The following is a 20,035-nucleotide window of genomic DNA, read 5'->3' on the forward strand; positions in this document are numbered from 1 at the left end:
CATCACTTCTGCCCCCTTCCAGTCCTCGCATTTGCCCAGCCCAACTATTAAATCTGCCTATCCCAGCAGCTCCCAGGATTCCTCACTCCCCTCTCCCTCTTCTCAGGCCAGGTGCTGCAGGGAGGAGCAGAGGAGACGTCTTGAGCCGCTGGGCTCTTTCTGTTCCCCCCTCCCTGTTCCCCACCCCCAAACTTTGTCTCCGTGCCGCCAGGCAGGAGGGAGCACTCTGCTGGCCTCCTGCAGCAGTCCTGATTGGCTGCACACTGCTGTGGGAGACGGGGCAGTGAGGCAGGCAGCCAATCAGAGTGGGGTCCTCCCCTCAGGCAGGATTGAAATTCCCGAGAGGGCTGGAGCTTCTCACACTGCGGCCAGGCTGGTTCCCACCATGGCTGAAATCCCGACTTGGGAGGAAATGGCGAGAGCTGCCAACACCATGTTGTTATTATTAGTACAGTGGTGGCTACAGGTGCCAAGTGAGACCGGGGTCCCATTGTGCTGGGTGCTGTACATACTCCGAGTAAGAGACAGTCCCTGCCCTGGCAGTGTGCAGTCTAAGCAGGCAAGACAGAAGAAGAGTGGGTGAAGGGAGTATTAATGTGCCCGTTTTACAGATGGAGGCCTGCCGGCCAGTAGAACAGCCAGTTAATATGAAGTCCATGAGGCTGTTAACAGGCTGATACTTCTAAATCACTCACTCACACACACACACACACACACACACAGACTTCCATTTTAAAGCAATGAACCATGGAGAGTTTGAGTGATTTACCAAGGTCACATGGGAGACTATGGCAGAATCAAAGGCTGAACCCAGACCACCTGAGTCCCAGGCTAGGGCCTTAATCTCAAACCCACCTTTTCTCTATGAGCATGAGGGTATAGGCAGAAATGTTTGTGGGGTGCTCAGATATTCCACGAATGGGAGCCACATCAGCATCTCCATAGAGAGAGAGACCGAACGACAAACCCCCTCAGCAGAACTCATGCCCTGCTTTCTTTCAATGGAGAAGATAAGCCGTATTAACTAACATTCTCCCGGCTTGTGGGATTCCCTCATCTCCCAAGGGCTGCCCTTCTCCAGCCACTTCAGCAGGTTGCTGGCAATGCAATTTGAACAGCTGGGCAGTTTGGCAAGTGTCCAGAAAGTAGGTGGACCAAGTGAACACTTACTACAGCATGGCTTACTATGGAGGAAGTAGGAAACCTTCTAGGGACTGAGATCTTGAGAGCCAATTCCAGATGACAGCTGCCTGGCTACTAATTCAGGATTGGGGAGGGATAGCTCAGTGGTTTGAGCATTGGCCTACTAAACCCAGGGCTGTGAGTTCAATCCTTGAAGGGGCTACTGAGGGATCTGGGGCAAAAATCTGTCTGGGGATTGGTCCTGCTTTGAGCAGGGGGTTGGGCTAGATACCTCCTGAGGTTCCTTCCAACCCTGAGATTCTATGATTGCAACAGTCTTGGGTCCCAGTCATGCACCCAGAGAACTAGATTGTGACTTTGGGCACAGATCCAAGCAAGGGGTGGTGGTGTAAGCTGCACCAATCCTAGGATAGTGGCAGGAGACTTGAACTCACAAGTCTGTCTCTGCTCCCTGCTTGTTTTTGGAGTGTAGGAATTTACTACTAGCCTAGAACATCAGTAAATTACTTCCTGCTGGTGCAGCTACTCTGGCCAGCAAATAGGAGAAGGAATCCAGAGCCCCCCTCAGCCTGTAGCCAGGCCTGCTTCAGAGAGGGGCTCAGGGGATGTCTACATGGCACACTTCCTATGGTGGCATGTAGTGTACATAGACTGCACAGCCCCCAGGTATAAATTGCAGTGAGATACTGATGCCTGGCTTAGTTGAGTGAAGACACACCTGAACCTTTAGGGCATGTACCTAAAAGGCTCTCTATGCACTCAAGCAGTGCCTCCACTGCAACGCTGTTTTTAGCAGTACAGTGTCCTGCTGACAGTCTTTCCCCACTGCAGGATGCTGCCAGAGCCTTTCCACACTGCCTCCCCCGGCCAGAGCCTTTCACTGCCACGTGTAGTTACACACCACAGTGTGATGGTCACAACCTGGTTTTTACCACGTGTAGCTAACCTACCCTATGCACCACCGCCAGCCAAACTAACCCCCAGCACCATGTAGACAGTGCTAGAGCCATGGAAAAATTCTTCCGTCAACTTAGCTACTGCGTCTCGAGGAGGTGGATTATCTACAGCAATGGGAGAACTCCTCCCTTTGCTGAGTGTCTACACTGGAGTGCTACAGCAGCACAGCTGTGCCACTGTCATGTTTTAAGTGTAGACATAGCCTCCGTTATGTGTTATCGTTTCTGCTTCATGACTGGATCACTGATATTTTTAAAACTGGAAAATAGAGGGAGAAAGGAATGCAGTTGTTCATACTCCACTCTCTTTGTTTGCATGAGAATATGGGTTATCAGTGGTCTGAATCCAAAATCCATTGAAAACATCTGAAATGTTCCAACTGACTTTTGGAATAGAGCTGTGCAAATAACCAATCTTTCAGTTCACTGGCAGTTCAGGAATAAAAACAGACAAAAAATTGTTTCAAGTCAATCTGAAGCGAATTTTCTTGGAATTTTTGGCAAATCGAGAAAGTTGCTACGATGATAAATACCCCTCACAACACACCTTTCAAGATCCATGGGTCTTACATGTGCTTATCACAACATGTGATGTACCTCATCAAATGCCCCAATAACAACAAAGTGGGTAAACCAGATAGTCACTACGCTCTTGAATGTCTTAGTTTCCTCCTAAAACAGTGGGTCTCAAAATATGGTCTGCTGACACCCAGGACGTCCATGCTATTGGTCCACAAGACCATCAAAGATTAGAGAGAGAACACCATAAAGGAGATGGGGTGAATGCACGGGGAGGAGATTCTGTGCGAGGATACAACCTTTGCAATACTCCCCAGGCTGGAAAGGTTGGAAGACTTCGGTTTTAGAGGGAAGACACCAAATTTCCCTTATCACAACTGGGTTTTAGAATGTGCAAGGTTTGGCCCTTAGTTTCTCCAGCCTCCTCCATCCTGAAGGATCCACAAACATTATGCAGATAGAGGTAAGAAACCGTTTTCAGTCTCTCTGCACAGATACTATGGCGGAGAATGGTTTAGAAGAGTTATCTGAGGGAAGGGATCAGAAGGAGACCCCATCGACCGGAACACATGGGATGCCTTGTCCTAGGGATGGGGATTCCACGAACACCTCTCCCAAGAGGAGGAGACGGGTGGTGGTAGTCAGGGACTCCCTCCTAAGGGGGACGGAGTCATCCATCTGTCATCCACCCTGGGAAACTTGAGAAGTGTGCTGCTTGCCTGGAGCTAGAATCCAGGATGTGACGGAGTGTCTGTAGAGACTGATCAAGCCCTCGGATCGCTACCCCTTCCTACTTCTCCACGTGGGCACCAATGATACTGCCAAGAATGACCTTGAGTGGGTCTGGGGAGAAGGATAAAGGAGTTTGAGGCGCAAGTCATGTTCTCATCCATCCTCCCTGTTGAAGGGAAAGGCCCAGGTAGGGACCATCAAATTGTGGAGGTAAATACGTGGTTGCACAGGTGGTGTTGGAGAGAGGGCTTTGGATTCTTCAACCATGGGATGTTGTTCCAGGAAGAAGGATTGCTAGGAAGAGATGGGATCCAGCTAATGAAGAGAGGGAGGAGTATCTTCGCAGGCAGGCTTGCTAACCTAGTGAGGAGGGCTTTAAATTAGGTTCACCAGGGGATGGAGACCTAAGCTCTGAGGTAAGTGAGGAAGTGGGATACTGGGAGGAAATGCAAGGAGGAGGGTGCAACAGGGGAGGCCTCCTGATTCATACTGAGAAAGTAGGGCAACAGGATAGTTATCTTAGGTGCCTGTACATGAATGCAAGAAGCCTGGGAAACAAGCAGGAAGAATTGGAAGTCCTGGCACAGTCAAGGAACTATGATGTGATTGGAATAACAGAGACTCGGTGGGGTAACTCACATGACTGGAGCACTGTCATAGAAGGGTATAAACTGTTCAGGAAGAACGGGCAGGGGAGAAAAGGTTGCACTATATGTAAGAGAGCAGTATGATTGTTCAGAGCTCCAATGTGAAACTGGAGAAAAGCCAGTTGAGAGTCTTTGGGTTAAGTTTAGGCATGAGAGCAACTGGTGATGTTGTGGTGGGTGTCTGCTATGGACCACCCGACCAGGAGGATGAGGTGGACAAGGCTTTCTTCGGACAACTAACAGAAGTTTCCAGATCACAGGCCCTGATTCTCATGGGGGACTTCAATCACCCTGACATCTGCTGGGAGAGCAATACAGCGGTGCACAGACAATCTGGGAAGTTTTTGGGGACAACTTCCTTGTGCGAGTACTGGAGAAACCAACTTGGGGTCATGCTCCTCTTGACCTGCGGCTCACAAACAGGGAAGAATTGGTTGGGGAAGTAGAAGTGGGTGGCAACCTGGGCAGCAGTGACCATGAGATGGTCGAGTTCAGGATCCTGACAAAAGGAAGAAAGAACAGCAGCAGAATACGGACCCTGGACTTCAGGAAAGCAGATTTTGACTCCCTCAGGGATCTGATGGGCAGGATCCCCTGGGAGGCTAATATGAGGGGAGAAGGAGTCCAGGGGAGCTGGCTGTATTTTAAAGAAGCCTTATTGAGGGTGCAGGAACAAACCATCCTGATGTGCAGAAAGAATAGCAAATATGACAGGCGACCAGCTTAGCTTAACAGAGAAATATTCGGTGAGCTTAAACACAAAAAGGAAGCTTACAAGAAGTGGAAACTTGGACAGATGACTAGGGAGGAGTATAAAAATATTGCTCAAGCATACAGGGGCGTAATCAAGAAGACCAAAGTACAGTTGGAGTTGCAGCTAGCAAGGGATGTGAAGGGCAACAAGAAGGGTTTCTACAGGTATGTTAGCAACAAGAAGAAGGTCAGGGAAAGTGTGGGACCCTTAATGAATGGGGGAGGCAACCTAGTAAGAGAGGGTGTGGAAAAAGCTGACGTACTCAATGCTTTTTTTTGCCTTGGTTTTCACAGACAAGGTCAGCTCCCAGACTGCTGCACTGGGCAGCACAGTATGGGGAGGAGATAAGTAGCCCTCAGGGGTGAAAGAACATGTTAAGGACTATTTAGAAATGCTGGACATACACAAGTCCATGGGGCTAGATGCACTGCATCCGAGGGTACGGAGTGAGTTGGCTGATGTGATTGCAGAGCCATTGGCCATTACCTTTGAAAACTCGTGGCGATCGGGGAAGTTCCCGGACGCTTGGAAAAAAGCAAATATAGTGCCCATCTTTTAAAAAAAGGAAGGAGGAGAATCTGGGGAACTACAGACTGGTCAGCCTCACCTCAGTCCCCAGAAAAATCATGGAGCAGGTCTTCAAGGAATCAATTTTGAAGCATTTGGAGGAGAGGAAGGTGATCAGGAACAGTCAGCATGGATTCACCAAGGGCAAGTCATGCCTGACCAACCTGATTGCCTTCTATGATGTGATAACTGGCTCTGTGGATATGGGGAAAGTGGTGGACGTGATATAGCTTGACTTTAGCAAAGCTTTTGATACAGTCTCCCACAGTGTTCTTGCCAGCAAGCTGAAGAAGTATGGGCTGGATGAATGGACTATAAGGTGGATAGAAAGCTGGCTAGATTGTCAGGCTCAATGGGTAACGATCAATGGCTCCATGTCTAGTTGGCAGCCGGTATCAAGCAGAGTGCCCCAGGGGTCGGTTTTGTTCAACATCTTTATTAATGATCTGGCTGATGGGATGGATTGCACCCTCAGCAAGTTCATGGATGACATTAAGCTGGGGGGAGAGGTAGATACGCTGGAGTGTAGGGATAGGGTCCAGAGTGATCTAGACAAAAGAAATCTGATGAGGTTCAGCAAGGACAAGTGCAAAGTCCTGCACTTAGGACGGAAGAATCCCCTGCACTGCTACAGGCTGGGGACTGATTGGCTAAGCAGCAGTTCTGCAGAAAAGGACCTGGGGATTACAGTGGATAAGAAGCTGGATATGAGTCAGCAGTGTGCCCTTGTTGCCAAGAAGGCTAATGGCATATTGGGCTCTATTGGTAGGAGCGTTGCCAGCAGATCGAGGGAAGTGATTATTCCCCTCTATTCAGCACTGATGAGGCCACATCTGGAGTATTGTGTCCATTTCTGGGCCCCCCACTACAGAAAGGATGTGGCCAAATTGGAGAGAGTCCAGCGGAGGGCAATGAAAATGATTAAAGGGCTGGGGCACATGACTTATGAGGAGAGGTTGAGGAACTGGGGTTATTTAGTCTGCAGGAGAGAAGAGTGAAGGGGGATTTCGTAGCAGCCTTCCAATACCTGAAGGGGGGTTCCAAAGAGGATGGAGCTCGGCTGTCCTCAGTAGTGGCAGATGACAGAACAAGGAGCAATGGTCTCAAGTTGCAGTGGAGAAAGTCTACGTTGGATATTAGGATACCCTATTTCACTAGGAGGGTGGTGAAGCTCTGGAATGGGTTACCTAGGGAGGTGGTGGAATCTCCATACTTAGAGGTTTTTAAGGCTCGGCTTGCCAAAGCCCTGGCTGGGATGATTTAGTTTGGCTTGGTCCTGCTTTGAGCAGGGGGTTGGACTTCATGACCTCCTGAGGACTCTTCCAACCCTAATCTTCTATGATTATGTAGCTTTTTCAGAGCAAGAAGAAATCACTGAACTCACCACCTCTAGGGTAGAAAATGGCAGCTGTATAACAGTGTGATGCAACACTAAGCAGCAGTTTAGTAGAGGAAGTGATGAAGAATGCCATGCCCAGCTGTAAATGCAGTGGGCACAATTAAGGATGCAGAATATTGGCTACGCCTCTGCAGCTGACAGCTTTACATGTGTGAATATAAATGGCCACGAGTGGTTGGCACTTTGCTTTTACATCTCATTTAAAATATGCTACCTCCTCTAGCATCTTGCCCCCTAACACCAGGCTGGAGAATTGATCCAGAACTAGGCCCAACTGTCTGCTGAATGACCACTCGAACGTCACACTTCTCTGCACTTTTATAGCAGCTTTCAGCCAAAGAGCTCGATGCGCTTTACAAATGTGAATGTTACCAACCTCCCTGCAAAGGGGGTAAGCGCGATCAGAAACATTTAAAAGTACTTGCCCAAGGGTCACACTGTGAGTCACTGGAAGAGCCAGGAATAGTACTGAGGAGCCCTGGTTTCCAATCGCCCGGTGTTACCGTTCCACAACACTGCTTCACCCTGCAGATAACGTCAGTGCCTACAGTGCATTGCACTGGATATGGACCAGTCTGAAATGCTGGTTATGGCATGTGCTGCAGACATCAAGCACAGGTAGGGACTTCCTCTCCCAGAGAACGTGCTCTGACATTGGCTTGTCAGGTGTATTCACCTCACCGCTCTGTGCCTCAGTTTCCTCATTTATAAAATGGGGATAACAATAGGCACTTCTTTTTTCAAGTGCTTTGAGATCCACTGATGAAAAGCCAGGGATGACTATTATACTATATAAAGATAAATCAATATGCATTATCATTATGGGGCACCTGGCATTGGCTGCTATCTGAAGACAGGATACTGGGCTAGATGGACCTTTGGTCTGACCCAGTATGACTGTTCTTATCTTCTTCTTTTAAAATTTGATCTCTTAAAAAATTCCACTGGCATTTTTTTGACCCACTTAGTATGTGGCACATGTGACCGAATGCCCCCACTGCACTGCCCCATTTGTCTGGCGCATCTGCCTGGGAAGTGGCACAGGAAAACACCAGAGCTTGGCGAGAGAATCTCAGCCCTGGCCAGAACCCTGCTGTCACACAACAGCTGGGATGGGTGTGAGCAGGGAAGGGGTAGACGTAGGGCTGGATCCTGCACACAACATCTCAGAGAGGCTGGACTTGATCCTGTGCTGGGCAGATGCAGAGCAATGCCAGGTATATGAGCAGGAGAGAAAATGCAAGGGACCTTGACGTTACTGGCTGCCTAGCTCCAAGCAGAATCCTTTCTCCCACCCGCTCCCATTTACCTTGGGAGTGAAGGAGACAGCAGGCAGAGAGCCTGTCATATACTAAAGATCAATGCCAGGGATTTAAACTTAATATTTCACCTTATTTGTACCCGGCTGTCCCTATCATCCAGACTGCCACTGGAGTGCAAAAACCTTGCTCAGCCTGCTGCGTGCACAAGGATTTGCAGGATCAAGAGGAAAATAAGTGTTAAGTATTATTATTATTATTGGTATTATTACTGTATGGGCTCCTTAAATAATCTAACCCCACTGGTGGACTAAAACCCCACACCCTGTCTTCTTCTTTCCCCTCAGGTGGAAAACTCGTCAGGGTTGCTCTGAAGGGAGGACTGATCGCTCAGTGGTTACAGGCTTAGGGCATCTGCCCAAGCTGTATTAGCCCTTAGTCCAAGTCCCTGCTCTGCTCTAGGCTGTAGGATCTTGGGTTAGTTGCTCTACTTCCCCATCTGTAAAATGGAGCCAAAGCATTTCCCTGTGCTATGAGGTGAAATCCATTAAGGATTGCGAACAGCTCAGGCCCGACAAGTGCCCCAGATCAGCAGTAGTGCTCTGAGCTGTGCATTGCCTGTGACTGAGAGGAAGCCAGAGGTGATGGAAATGCGATCAGGCTCTTTGAGTCACTACTAGCCCCAGTGATTCTATTTTAAACTATCCTCCTCCCATTGTATATTCTGACTGTGCATCTGGATCCCTGACCCAGATACACACACACTTCAAACCAGGCAGTGGGGAAGCAATGAACTCTTTGCTGGGCTGGGGAATGAAAGCAAATTAGGGGAAATGATTGAGATGTTTTTGTTCATTGGGTATCTGCTTGTTGGATGTTAATCAAATGACAATACAGCAGGCACAATCCTTCCTCCACTAAATCAAAGCCAATGCAGAATGCCAGCAGAGGCTTAGCTTAATGCAAAAATCCCCCTCAGGAAGGGCGGATGGGGATAACAAACCCAACATCTTTCATGCTTCTAGAAGGAACAAGAGCAACCAAATATATACACCTGGCAGGGGGTGAATAAGAGCCTGGGGTGATGTAAATCTGGAATAACAGCTGCCCACATTGGGAGGAAAGCCAAGGCCTTTAAGGAATTGTATAATTACACATTGGAAAGTCTATTCCCTCCGGAGAGGCGCTGAGCCCTTTACTCAGAAATTTCCACTACATGCATCCGACGAAGGTCTCATGCTCCAATACGTCTGTTAGCCTATAAGGTGCCCACAGGACTCTTTGCTGCTTTTACAGATCCAGACTAACACAGCTCCCCCTCTGATACTTACTCAGTGGGTTTTGAGCATCAAATCCTAAGCATGGCACCACCTTTGTGTGCATGTAACATTGGGGACACCCGTGTTTATGAATGCACGGCCAGTGTGTACATGGAATAGGTGGTTAGTTCCACGTGCACGTGTGTCTGAAAGACACCATTGGAGGGGTGGCTATGATTTAGTTGGGGATTGGTCCTGCTTTGAGCAGGGGGTTGGACTAGATGCCCTCCTGAGGTCCCTGCCAGCCCTGAGATGCTATGAAAGCTCTAAGTGTGTGTGTGTAAATATACAAATACCGCTCTCCATTATCTCCAGCCATAAACACACCCACTTGGCGGAGCTGTGATTCACATCTATAGCTGCCTAGCCTACATGTCTCTCTCCCTCCAGCTGAATGAGCTGAAAGCCAAGCTGGGATCCCCCAGCAGCCTTTGGCGTCGCCTCCACCAGGGAACCCCCGCTCCAGCTGTTCCAGCGGGGAGAGAATTCGCCCTGCGCCTCCTGCCACTCACGTGCCGGGTCTCCGGGGGGGGGAGGCTGCATCCAGCCTGGGGGGGGGGTCTCACTTTTCCTTTCCCGGGGGGGGGGCGGGCGGCAAGCCCAGCTCGGCTGAGCAGAATTCACAGCCTTCGGGGCGGTTGGCACGCCCTGATCAGCAGCGCCCAGGCTGCTGCTGCTGCTGGATCCTGGGATTATTGTGATGATGGAAAGGCAGGGAAAGAAAAGGGGGGAGGGGGCGAGGAGAAGAGCTGGCAAAACGTCACGAGGAGAGATCTCCTTATTGGGACTCCCTAGCCTACATCCTGAGTCCATGTATGGGCATTTACGTCACAGGCCGCCTCACTGGGGACTCCAGAAAAGGAAGCGGCGCGGCGCGGCGGAAGATCAGAGGCAGCCGCGCTGCAGGTATAAAAGGCGCCGCAGCGCTGGGAGCCGGGAGCACCCGCCAAGCCCCGGCGCGGCAGGCAGGCTGAGCGCACATGCCCCGAGGCAGCCGGGCACTGGCCTGGGAAGGAGACCGCCGCCGCCGCGGCGCGCAGGGGCTGGAGCAGCGCTCGGGAGCGGGGCAGAGAGCTGGGGACTTCCCCGCCGGTCCCACCCCGCCTTCCTCCCCGAGCCTGGGCTCGCCGGCGATGTTGAGCGTGATGGATTTCTCCTGCCAGGACTCGCTGTACGCCAAGTACCCGGAGAGCTGCGAGCTGCGAGCGGGGGAGCACCCGGGCTCCGCCCCGCAGGAGCAGCAACTTCTGGCGGGGCAGCAGAGGGAGGCGGCGGCCGATTTCCTCGGAGGTAAGAGACCCCCCTTCAAGTTGTAGCCAAGCAGGATTGCGGGGGGGAATCCGGCTTCCGAGCCTGGCGCTGAAAGAGGAGCAGGGCTCCGGCTTAGCGAGCGTGGCCCTTGGTGCTGATCCAGAGCTGACTAATGCCTGGGCTCTCGGGGGGTGGGAATTGGGCTGGGGGCCCGGTGCTCTCCCGCGGCACCGCTTTGTTATATAACACGGGAGGGCCACACGGCTGGGCTGTGAGTTCCTGCGTGCACCGCTCCAGCCCCGCTCCTTATGCAGCCCCTTCTGTATTCCCCCAGCCGAGCAACGTCTCTAACCCGCTTCTGTTTCCCCCTTTTAATTCCCAGGTGAATTCATGGGCTCCACAATAACCGGGGAAACGGCGGATTACTTCTTCCTAGGCAGCCAGCCGGCCCCCGCGCTCAGCTACACGGGCAGCTTTCTCATCAAGGCCCTGCCGGAGCAGCCCCACGACCAAGAATCCCTCTTCAACCTCATGTCGGGCATCCTGGGCCTGGCTCCGTTCCCTGGCTCCGAAGGCCACCAGAGGCAACTGGACTCCCTCTACTCGGTCCCCGAAGCCCTTCAGAACCACCTGGACCTTTACTCCACCTGCCAGCCGGAACTGAATATCTCCGTCCAGCCCCCCTTCGAGGGCTACCCCGCCTTCCCCCCCCTGGAGAACGCGCCCCAAGTCCCAACCTCCCCGAGCGTAGGCAGCTCCGCGCAGTGTCTCTTTGAGACAAAGCTGTTGGAAAACAAGCAGGACATTAAGATTCCCCCCATGGCTCCAGCCCTGGACAAATTTAAGGTTTCCTGCTCCCCATGGGAGCCACTCGCTCAACCTCAGAACTACTTGCCCGATGGCTACCAGTCCTCCGAGTCCTTCCAGCCCCCGGAAAGTAGCCAGGCCATGTTCCACCCCCTCGGATCCAAAATGGAAAACGTGTTGTCCGTCAGCTGCCGGTCAGAGCTCAGCAGCCTGGCTGAAGCCTCGAGGACCTACAGCAACAACTTAGGTTTCAGTTGCGAGCCAGAAAGTTTCCAGAATCTCGGCAGCCAGGGGCAGATCCCCAGCGACTTCGGGGAGGCCAAGCTCCATAACCTCCCACCGCAGTTAATGCAAGACTTCGACTCCTCCTTGGCCCAACCCGAGGTCGTGCCAAGCTTAATGAACCCAACCGAGCTCCTCCACCACCGCCACCAGTCCCCGTCAGTCCCTAGCGCAGACTTCCTGGCCCACCCCTCCACCTCCTCAGCCAACCCCAACATCCTAACCGAGCCAAAGAAGAGAACCCGCAGGACCAAATGCTCCTCCAAATGCTTCTGCCCGAAGCCGCACGAGAAGTCCTTCGCCTGCCCGGTGGAGAACTGCATCAGGAGCTTTGCCAGGTCGGACGAGCTCAACAGGCACCTCCGGATCCACACCGGCCACAAGCCTTTCCAGTGCCGCATCTGCCTGCGGAACTTCAGCCGCAGCGACCACCTCACCACCCACATCCGGACGCACACCGGGGAGAAGCCCTTCTCCTGCGACATCTGCGGCCGCCGGTTTGCCAGGAGCGACGAGAAGAAGAGACACAGCAAAGTCCATTTGAAGCAGAAAGCGAGGACCGAGGAGAAGCTCAAAGGCCTCGGCTTCTATGCGGTGGGGCTGTCATTTGGGACCCTCTGAAGCCCAACTGGGAGCCCCGATTGAGGTCGTTTTCTGGGGTGAGCCCGGTCACCCCTCGCTGAAGGGATCAGGCTGGAGAGTCCACCTCCAAATGGCTCCTGGGTGGCAGTGGCAAAGACCAGGACAACTGGTGGCGGGCAGGGATGGCTCCATCTGGCGATCCATTCTGCCCAGGAGAGAAGGCGCTTTAGATGTACATAAGTGAAAGGCACCGCACCGGTTCCGATGGGATCCAGCGGCGATGCACACTCCTAGGTGCACAGTCACTGCTGGAGGAAACCCAGAGATCTCGGAAGTGAAGGAGAGAGCGGAATAATCCGCGCTACAGGCAGTCACGCAGTTTCAGCACCACGCCGAGCGGACAGCTCCAGCCAGCGGGGGAGCTGCGCGGGGCAAAGGACACTTGCAAACTGCAGTTTTAACTTCCGCTTCCAGAAAGAGAAACGTGCAGAAAGAAACCCCGCCCACGTTTTAGGCGAAGAACAAGACGCACTTGTTCAGGCTGCATTTTTAATAAACTGAATCCGATTTACTTTGCCAAGCACTTTACTGAACTCCCTGAACAATCCATTGTAATAAATGTTCTCGTGTCGAAACTGCACCAGAAGTCGCTGTTGGGAGGGGAAAAACCAAAATGGATGCGATCAACATGACGAACTGACGTGTTAATAACTGAAGACAGGTGTTTGACCACCTTTGGTTTATAATGTTTTGTACAGGACTATGGGTGGGGGGGGTCCACCCCCCGTAAATATTTTTCTTTGTAAAAAACAGAACCTATCAGGAATATTACAAAGCTGTGTTTATTTTTGCAATTAAAGTTTGTTCTACTCTAGAAATCCTTTTTGCATTTTTTCTATAGAAACCCTATAATGGTGCGTGTCAATAATACTTCTGATCTCCCGTGACCTTACAAAGATGGCTCAATATGCTACAGAGATAAGAACTGAACCCCACAGAGACCGGTTCTGATAACTGCTGCACTAACTCCTCACATTGGCCCATTGAAATCAGTGAGGACTAAAGTACTCATTAGCCTGCTGAAGGCAGTATCTACCCCAGGGGAGTTAAGAACGTGCCCATGGTCACACATCCCATCAGTGGCAGAGCCAGGAATAGAAGAGTTTCCCTGGCATAACTCTGAGCTATGTCTCCTGTACCTGAAGCAACCTCTAAACGAAATGGTTGTTTTACAAGGAGACTCGTGGTGTTCCCCTTGGGATTGCCTAGAAGGGAATATGAAATGAGCCAGCCGCCAGCCAGTACTGAACGTAAAGGGAATGTATGTACCAGGGTCAGGGCTGGTGCAACCATTTAGGTGATCTAGGCGGTCACCTAGGGCGCTGGGATTTGGGGGGGCGCCACTTTTCTTCAGCAGCGACCGCGGCGGCCGGATCTTTGGCCACCCTAGTCGCTGCTGGCATTTAGGCGGAGGGAGCTGGGGCAGGGAGGGGCGCCTGCAGCAAGTAAGGGGGGGCAGCACGCAGGGAAACTCCCTGCCCCGGCTCACCTCTGCCCCACCTCCTCCCCAAGCACACTGTGGCTGCTTCACTTCTCTCGCCTCCCAGGCTTGCGGCACCAATCAGCTTAGGCGCCGCAAGCCTGGGAGGCGGGAGAAGTGAAGCAGTGACAGCGTGCTCGGGATGCTCGTGCGCGGAGCTGGGGTGGGGGGGTGCCTCGGGGTGGGGAGCTGCCGCAGGGGGGCTGCCTCAGCACGGAGGGGGGGAGCTGCCATGGGGGGGGCGCAAGGTGGAAGTTTCGCCTAGGGCGCGAAACATCCTTGCACCAGCCCTGACCAGGGTAACTCAGTAAGCTGTGGGCAAGATTGCATCATTAAAGGTCTGCTTCTGATGGCCACAAGTGGGGTGCCTCAGCTCCCTGCCAGCGTGGGAGCCAAAGCCCAGTCAAGTCCCCGAGTACCTTCCCGTAGCGTTTTGTGGGCTTTGGCTCATATCCCCAAAGGAGCCCAGATCTTTGCCAAGTCCCCCAGTGGCTGCATGTAGTGAGGGGACGTGGCCTGAGACTGACTGGGAGGAAGCCCTATCCACCCCCTGGTGGGTGGAGCAGGGCAACCAACACCTCTGCCCTGCCCAAAAGCAGAGGGGGGGGGAGAGGAAACTTAAAAGGTGGGCCCTGCAGCTCAGCTGGAGGGGAGGTGGTGAAAGAGACAGACATGCCCTGGGCTTTGCCGAGTCCCATGCCTCAGAACAAGCCCGGCAACCACGAGGACCCTGAAGGACTGCTGGGTCGACCAGTCAATGGGAGCAGGAGATGGAGGATGCCCAGTGAGCTGAGATTCCTACAACCCCGCTGCAGCGTAGTAGCCCACGGACACCAGGTGATAGTCCAGTTGTGTGGCCAGAACACTGATCCGTGTGTTGTGGTGGGATCCCAGCTGACCCAGTGGGGGAGCCCTCTGCCATTGTCAGGGCCCTGGGCTGGGTCCCCCTCCTCCCTGTGGCCACCCTGCCCCGGGGGTGGCTGCCTGCCTTAGGCCAAGAGACCTGCATTTGTCCTCTGTCTTCCTGAGTGCCTTAGACTGCTTACAGCTATGCCTTGCCAGAGGCATCAGGGGCCCTATAGATGGGTTCTAGCTCTACCCTACCAGAGGGACAGAGCCCTGTAGACTGTTGTTGCTCCAGCCTGCCTGAGGGTCTGAGCTCCCTAGACTGCTTACTACCCAGCCCCATCCATAGGGCCAAAGCCTCGTAGACCGCGTGTTGTCTGCCTCACCTGTGTGGGAGGGAGCAGAGCCTGAAGAGCATGAATTCCCCTCTGAGCTTTCTTGGGCAGCCATGCGCTAGCGAGGGGGTGTGGCCCCTCCTGAGATTGATGGGGTGGGACAACCACAGACCATTTCACTGCAGCAAGGCCACTGTGAGGGTTTCTGTTTAGAAACCCCCTCCTCCCCTAGGATAACACAGCTTGTTCTGCTTGCAGCCTCTCCAGTTGCTGATCAACAGAGTGGCCCCAGCATTAGCTAGGAGCTGCCTGGCTCCATTCCTCTTGTTGCCAAGGAGGAACCAGAGCAAATAAGATGGGAGGGGCTGGTGAGAAATGTCAGGAACTTACGCAGTTGGAAACGAAGTTGACTAAACACCTATTTACTCATTTAACATGTGGCGTTGCTGCCTGCTTCTGTCAGCCCCAGGATCATCCGTATTGATTTAAATCACCCCAAGGGCAGAAGGACGTGTGAACACTCGCCCTGCCCAGGCCTACTGCAAAGTCCTCAATGAGCTCCTGCCCGTTGGTGTGAACCGGCCTTCTTTGTCCCTAGACCGTCAATGGGGGGAAAACCTGTCACTCTACCCTGGCACCAATGGCTTTCAATTCTCCAAAGCCAATGGGGCAGTCCCACCCATGGCACTGGCATAGTGATACAGGGTCTTTCCCCTCTAGGCTGCTTGCTCTAGTTCAGCCCATGTATGGAGCTGCTGGTGGCTCTTTATATAGCACCTGTTACCATTGTAGTTGAGCATCTTCCCAGGAGGGCAGGGCTGTTATCCCCAGCTGGGGAACTGAGGCACTGCCCAAGGTCCCACAGGGAATCAAACTCAGGTCTCCTAAACCCAGGCTAATGGCCTAGCCCCCGGTAGTGGGGCAGTTGCCCCACTTTGGCAGAGGAGGGGTTAAAGCAGGCTGGAGGGAGCCTGTGCAGAACCTGGCCAATCAGAGAAGGGCAGAAAGGCAGCCAATCAGGGCCAGACTGGGCCCTATATAAAGGCAGCAAAGCAGAGGCAATGTCAGTCTCTTCCTGACAAGCAAGGGAGAAGGACTGGCTCCCTGTAGGCAGAGCACCTAGCCTAGATCAGTGCTGAGCAGGCTCAGGGGAGCAGAGAGCGAGCTCCAGCCAGTTACCTGCCAGGCGGTGGCCCCTGACAAAAAGGGCCAAGAAGGTGCACAGGCCAAGGGGAAGTGGCCCAGGGTACACAGGGAAAAGAGGGGATTGAGGGAGGGCAGTGGGAGGCTGCCGCTATAGGGTCCCTGGTTCGGGACCCAGAGTAGCAGGTGGGCCTGGGTCCTCCCCTCCCTCCTTACATCACACCTTGCCATGGAGGACCATGGCTGATGGACTGTGCCTTGTCCCTGAAGCAAGGGACTAGACTTTGGGGTGGCAGGTGTAGACTGAGGACTGCTGATACCTCCGGAAGGGGGGAGAATAGAGCAGGGGCACACCTGGAGGGCTGTGTCCAGAAGAGGACACCACAAGCCAGGGAGCAATGTGGGTCCCAGACAACACAGCAGAGCAGGCAATGGGCGGGACACTACCCACAGAGGGTGCTCCATGGCTAGAACGAAGCTAATTCCCAGAGTAACCAGCAGGAGGCGCCACGGTGGTGAGTCTGTGCTCCATTAACCCCCCCAAACCATCTTTCTTCCATCAAGCATGTCTTAGCCCAGCACCAGGTATCGACATCACACAACCACCACCACAACTGGCCCTGCCATTGGCAGGCTGGCTCAGTGAACAAGGGGTCGAATTCAGCCCCTCCTCCTAGGCAGCAGAACTGGTGTGATTGTACAGCAGAAGGGGCGGGAGGTGCTGGGAGTGCTGGGTAGGGATGGAGCATTGCCTGGGCAGCATAGATCCCTATTCCCCGTCAGCGTCCTGCAGAGATGGAGCTGTCCATCCCTAAGGGACCGTAGAGGTGATTACCTCAAACCTGGCCCAACAAAGGGAACTAGTGACAAAGTCCCTGACTTGAGGGTTTTCTAGTATTAAGAATTTGCCTGTGCCATTACATTTGTTTTCTGTCCGCAGATCTCCAAGCTCAGGGCTGTTCTGACTCAGCCTAGGAGCCCTCCTTACAAGAAGCTTGTTGGATTTAACATTGTTTTATTTCATTCTTGGCTGTATTTAGGGATTCTTTCCAGGAACAGTGCTCCAAGTTTCCACTATTAATTGATCAGAACAGACCTGTAGTGCAGGCAGGCTTTGATCTACCTGTAAAATGGGCACCCTTATGGAGCGGCCACTTTTGGCCATTACAGATCACCTAGCACTTTTTACATGCAGCATTGTAACCTCTGCCATTGGGTGAGTTTAAGTGAGTCTGAGGAGGTGATGTGGCCTAGTGGATGGAGTACTGGTCTGGAACTCAGGAGACCTTGCTTCTGTTCCTGGCTCTGCTATGGGTTTGCTGCAAGTCACTGCCCCACTCTGTGCCTCAGTTTCCTCTTCTGTAAAATGGGGGTAATGATACTGACCTCCTTTGTAATATACTTTGAAATCTGCTGATTAAGAGTGCTAGCTATGAGCTAGGGGTTATCGTTAAATTCCCCCTTCAGTTCCAACTAGACATCTTTTTCTTCACTTCCTTTTCTAACCCAGAGGACCTATAAATAGATTTGGAGAGATGTTAATTATCATCAGACAACAGCAGCTGCAGTGCCTAAGGTCTGGTCACCACTACAGAGTTAGGCTGATGTAAGCTGCCTTATGTCGACCTAATTCTGTAAGCGTCTACACTAAAATGTTGCTCCCAGCCATGGAACTCATCCACTACAGTAGCGTCAATGTCGATGTAGTTAGGTCAATGCAGGGTCAGTGTAGACACTGAGTTGCTTACACTGTTGCTGCCTTTCAGAAGCCAACCCACAATGCCCCACAGTGGCAGCTAAATTGGTGCAAGTGCTGCGGGTGAGTGCCTTGCCCCTATGTGCAAAGGATGGGGTTATAGTTAACACTGCATTGCATTCGTACAGCTCCCTTCACCTGGCAGGATCCCAGAGAGACACAGGGCCCAGCTCAACCATGGAGGAGGTCTCGGGACACCCAGATAAAAACGTGGTGTGTCGGGTATCAGAGGGGGACGTGAAGGAAAATACCTGTGATTGAACATCAATGGGGGGCTGAGTCAGGCAGAATTTCATTGGCCAGTTGGCTAGGACACCTGGGTCAACGCAAAGAGTGCCCTGGGCTCTTGACTGGCCACAGCTGGACGGGAAAGCGCTAGGCTAGGTCTCTGTAGATCTTGGGTCGATGCCCTGCTAGTGTCAGTGTGCCTGAGTGCAACAAGGCGGGTCACCCTTCCCCTCTCTTCCCCTGTGGTCTTGCCTTCACGGCTAAACCAGGTGTGTGTTTTACCTCAGGTAACGAACGGTCGTGAGGCATCTGGTGGTAAAAACGCAGCTGAGAAAAGGCACGTGAGTTTTACCATGAGTAGCTAGACAAGGTCAGTGCTGACCCGGCCCGGGGTTGGCCTGAGGGAGTTTACCTTGCGTTAAAACCGACGTGTCTTGTTGTCAGTGGTTTCACCTCGCCCAGCGCTGCTCACATGGGTTAGTTCCTGGGCTTTGTCTGTTTCGATTGCTCCTTGGGGCAGGGACTGAATACTGCTCTATGTACAGCACCTTGGGCACTCCAGCGTGGTTAGGGACTCTAGGAGCTACTGCAATACACACAATAAGGACGTCAATGTTATAACTCACCCAAAAGGCAGCACCCAGTGGCATTCAACTGGCAGTACCTACTCACCACACTGGGCTGCCCACAGAATCAGCAGCACCACGTTGGCTTTCCTTGATGCGTCGGCCATAAGGGCAGTGTTGCTTATCTTACAAGCTCCACCAAAGTCCCAGCCCCAGGTACTGTGGGTACAGAGATGCCCAGGCATTGGAGGAGGTAGCTACGTCTCCGATGGAAAGTCTGAGCCGGTTGTTCTTTCAAAGAGGTAGCACACAGGTGTCACGGACTCACAGATTGTGCCCACTCTTGGCCCTGTGCGGTCCGTGGGTGGGGGGGTGCCCCTTTCAGTGAGACAGCCCTTTTCCCGGGGGTCCACTCTCTCTCTTGGGGTTAGGCCCTTCCACCTCCAGTCCCAAGCCCCGCCTCTGTCCATTGTCTTCTCTCCAGGTAAACAAGGTCGCCTGGGCTTCCTCTCCTCTCTTCTGTTCTCTGGCCCCCTCTAGCTGGAACCGGCTGGTTAGGTCACCGGGGTCCTCTCTTTACAGCCCATTGTCCTCCCACTGGCCAGAACTGGCTGTGATTCCTGAGCTGGGCCATCAGGTCATCAGGACACCATTCGCTGAGGTATCCGTCCTCCAGGCCATTGGCTGCGGTCCCAAGTTCTCTCTCCGGTCCTCTGTAACAAACCCCCTCTCCCCTCACCTTGTTAAACCAGTAACACCTAGGGAAACTGAGTCCCACCCCCACTGCATGCAAACCATTGGAAAAAACAAGAAAATCCCCCACTTCATCGCAACAGGGCAAAAAAATATTCAGGGTCTGCAGCTCATATTATTTCCTTCTCTTTAATTTCCCTTCCAATTTTCTTCTCAGCCGATGCAGGGTGAATAGAAATGAGCTCTCTCTTCTTGAATTTCAAATATCCAGCATCAATCCCACTCAATTTCATTCACGTCCATGGAGAATAGGAAGAGATGCAGCAGACTTTCCGTGCACACTCAGCCTCCCTTTGAAAGCATCCAAGACGTTATAGAAGCTCTAGCAGTATCCAGGCAGTGGGCCTTGTTTAGAAGCCTCTTCTGAGACACTTTCCAATAGATGCCAAGGAGGTTTCAGACACATTAGGGAAGGATTTCACAATGTGAGTGGGATTTTGACTTTGCCCATCTTAGGCTCACTCCTTTCCACAGAGATCCTCCAAAGCCAGGTGCCGCACAGGGAACGAACAGAGCAGGCAATCACCAAGTGATCCATCCCCTGTCGCCCATTCCCAGCTTCTGGCAAACAGAGGCTGAGGACACCATCCCTGCCCATCCTGGCTAATAGCCATTAATGGACTGATCCTCCATGAACTTATCTAGTTCTTT

General features: G+C 52.7%; 1 protein-coding gene across 1 annotated transcript; it reads left to right on the top strand.

Moving 5' to 3' along the window:
* The first annotated feature begins 10,232 nt into the window (after positions 1–10,232).
* Positions 10,233–13,052, top strand: EGR4 (early growth response 4). Its single transcript, XM_045017397.1, has 2 exons — positions 10,233–10,585; positions 10,929–13,052. The coding sequence occupies exons 1-2, from the start codon at positions 10,276–10,278 to the stop codon at positions 12,254–12,256; spliced, it is 1,638 nt and encodes a 545-aa protein (XP_044873332.1). The 5' UTR covers positions 10,233–10,275; the 3' UTR covers positions 12,257–13,052.
* The last annotated feature ends 6,983 nt before the right edge of the window (positions 13,053–20,035 follow it).

This window comes from Mauremys mutica, chromosome 5 (assembly GCF_020497125.1).
Source record: "Mauremys mutica isolate MM-2020 ecotype Southern chromosome 5, ASM2049712v1, whole genome shotgun sequence".
Taxonomy (NCBI): Eukaryota; Metazoa; Chordata; order Testudines; family Geoemydidae; genus Mauremys; species Mauremys mutica.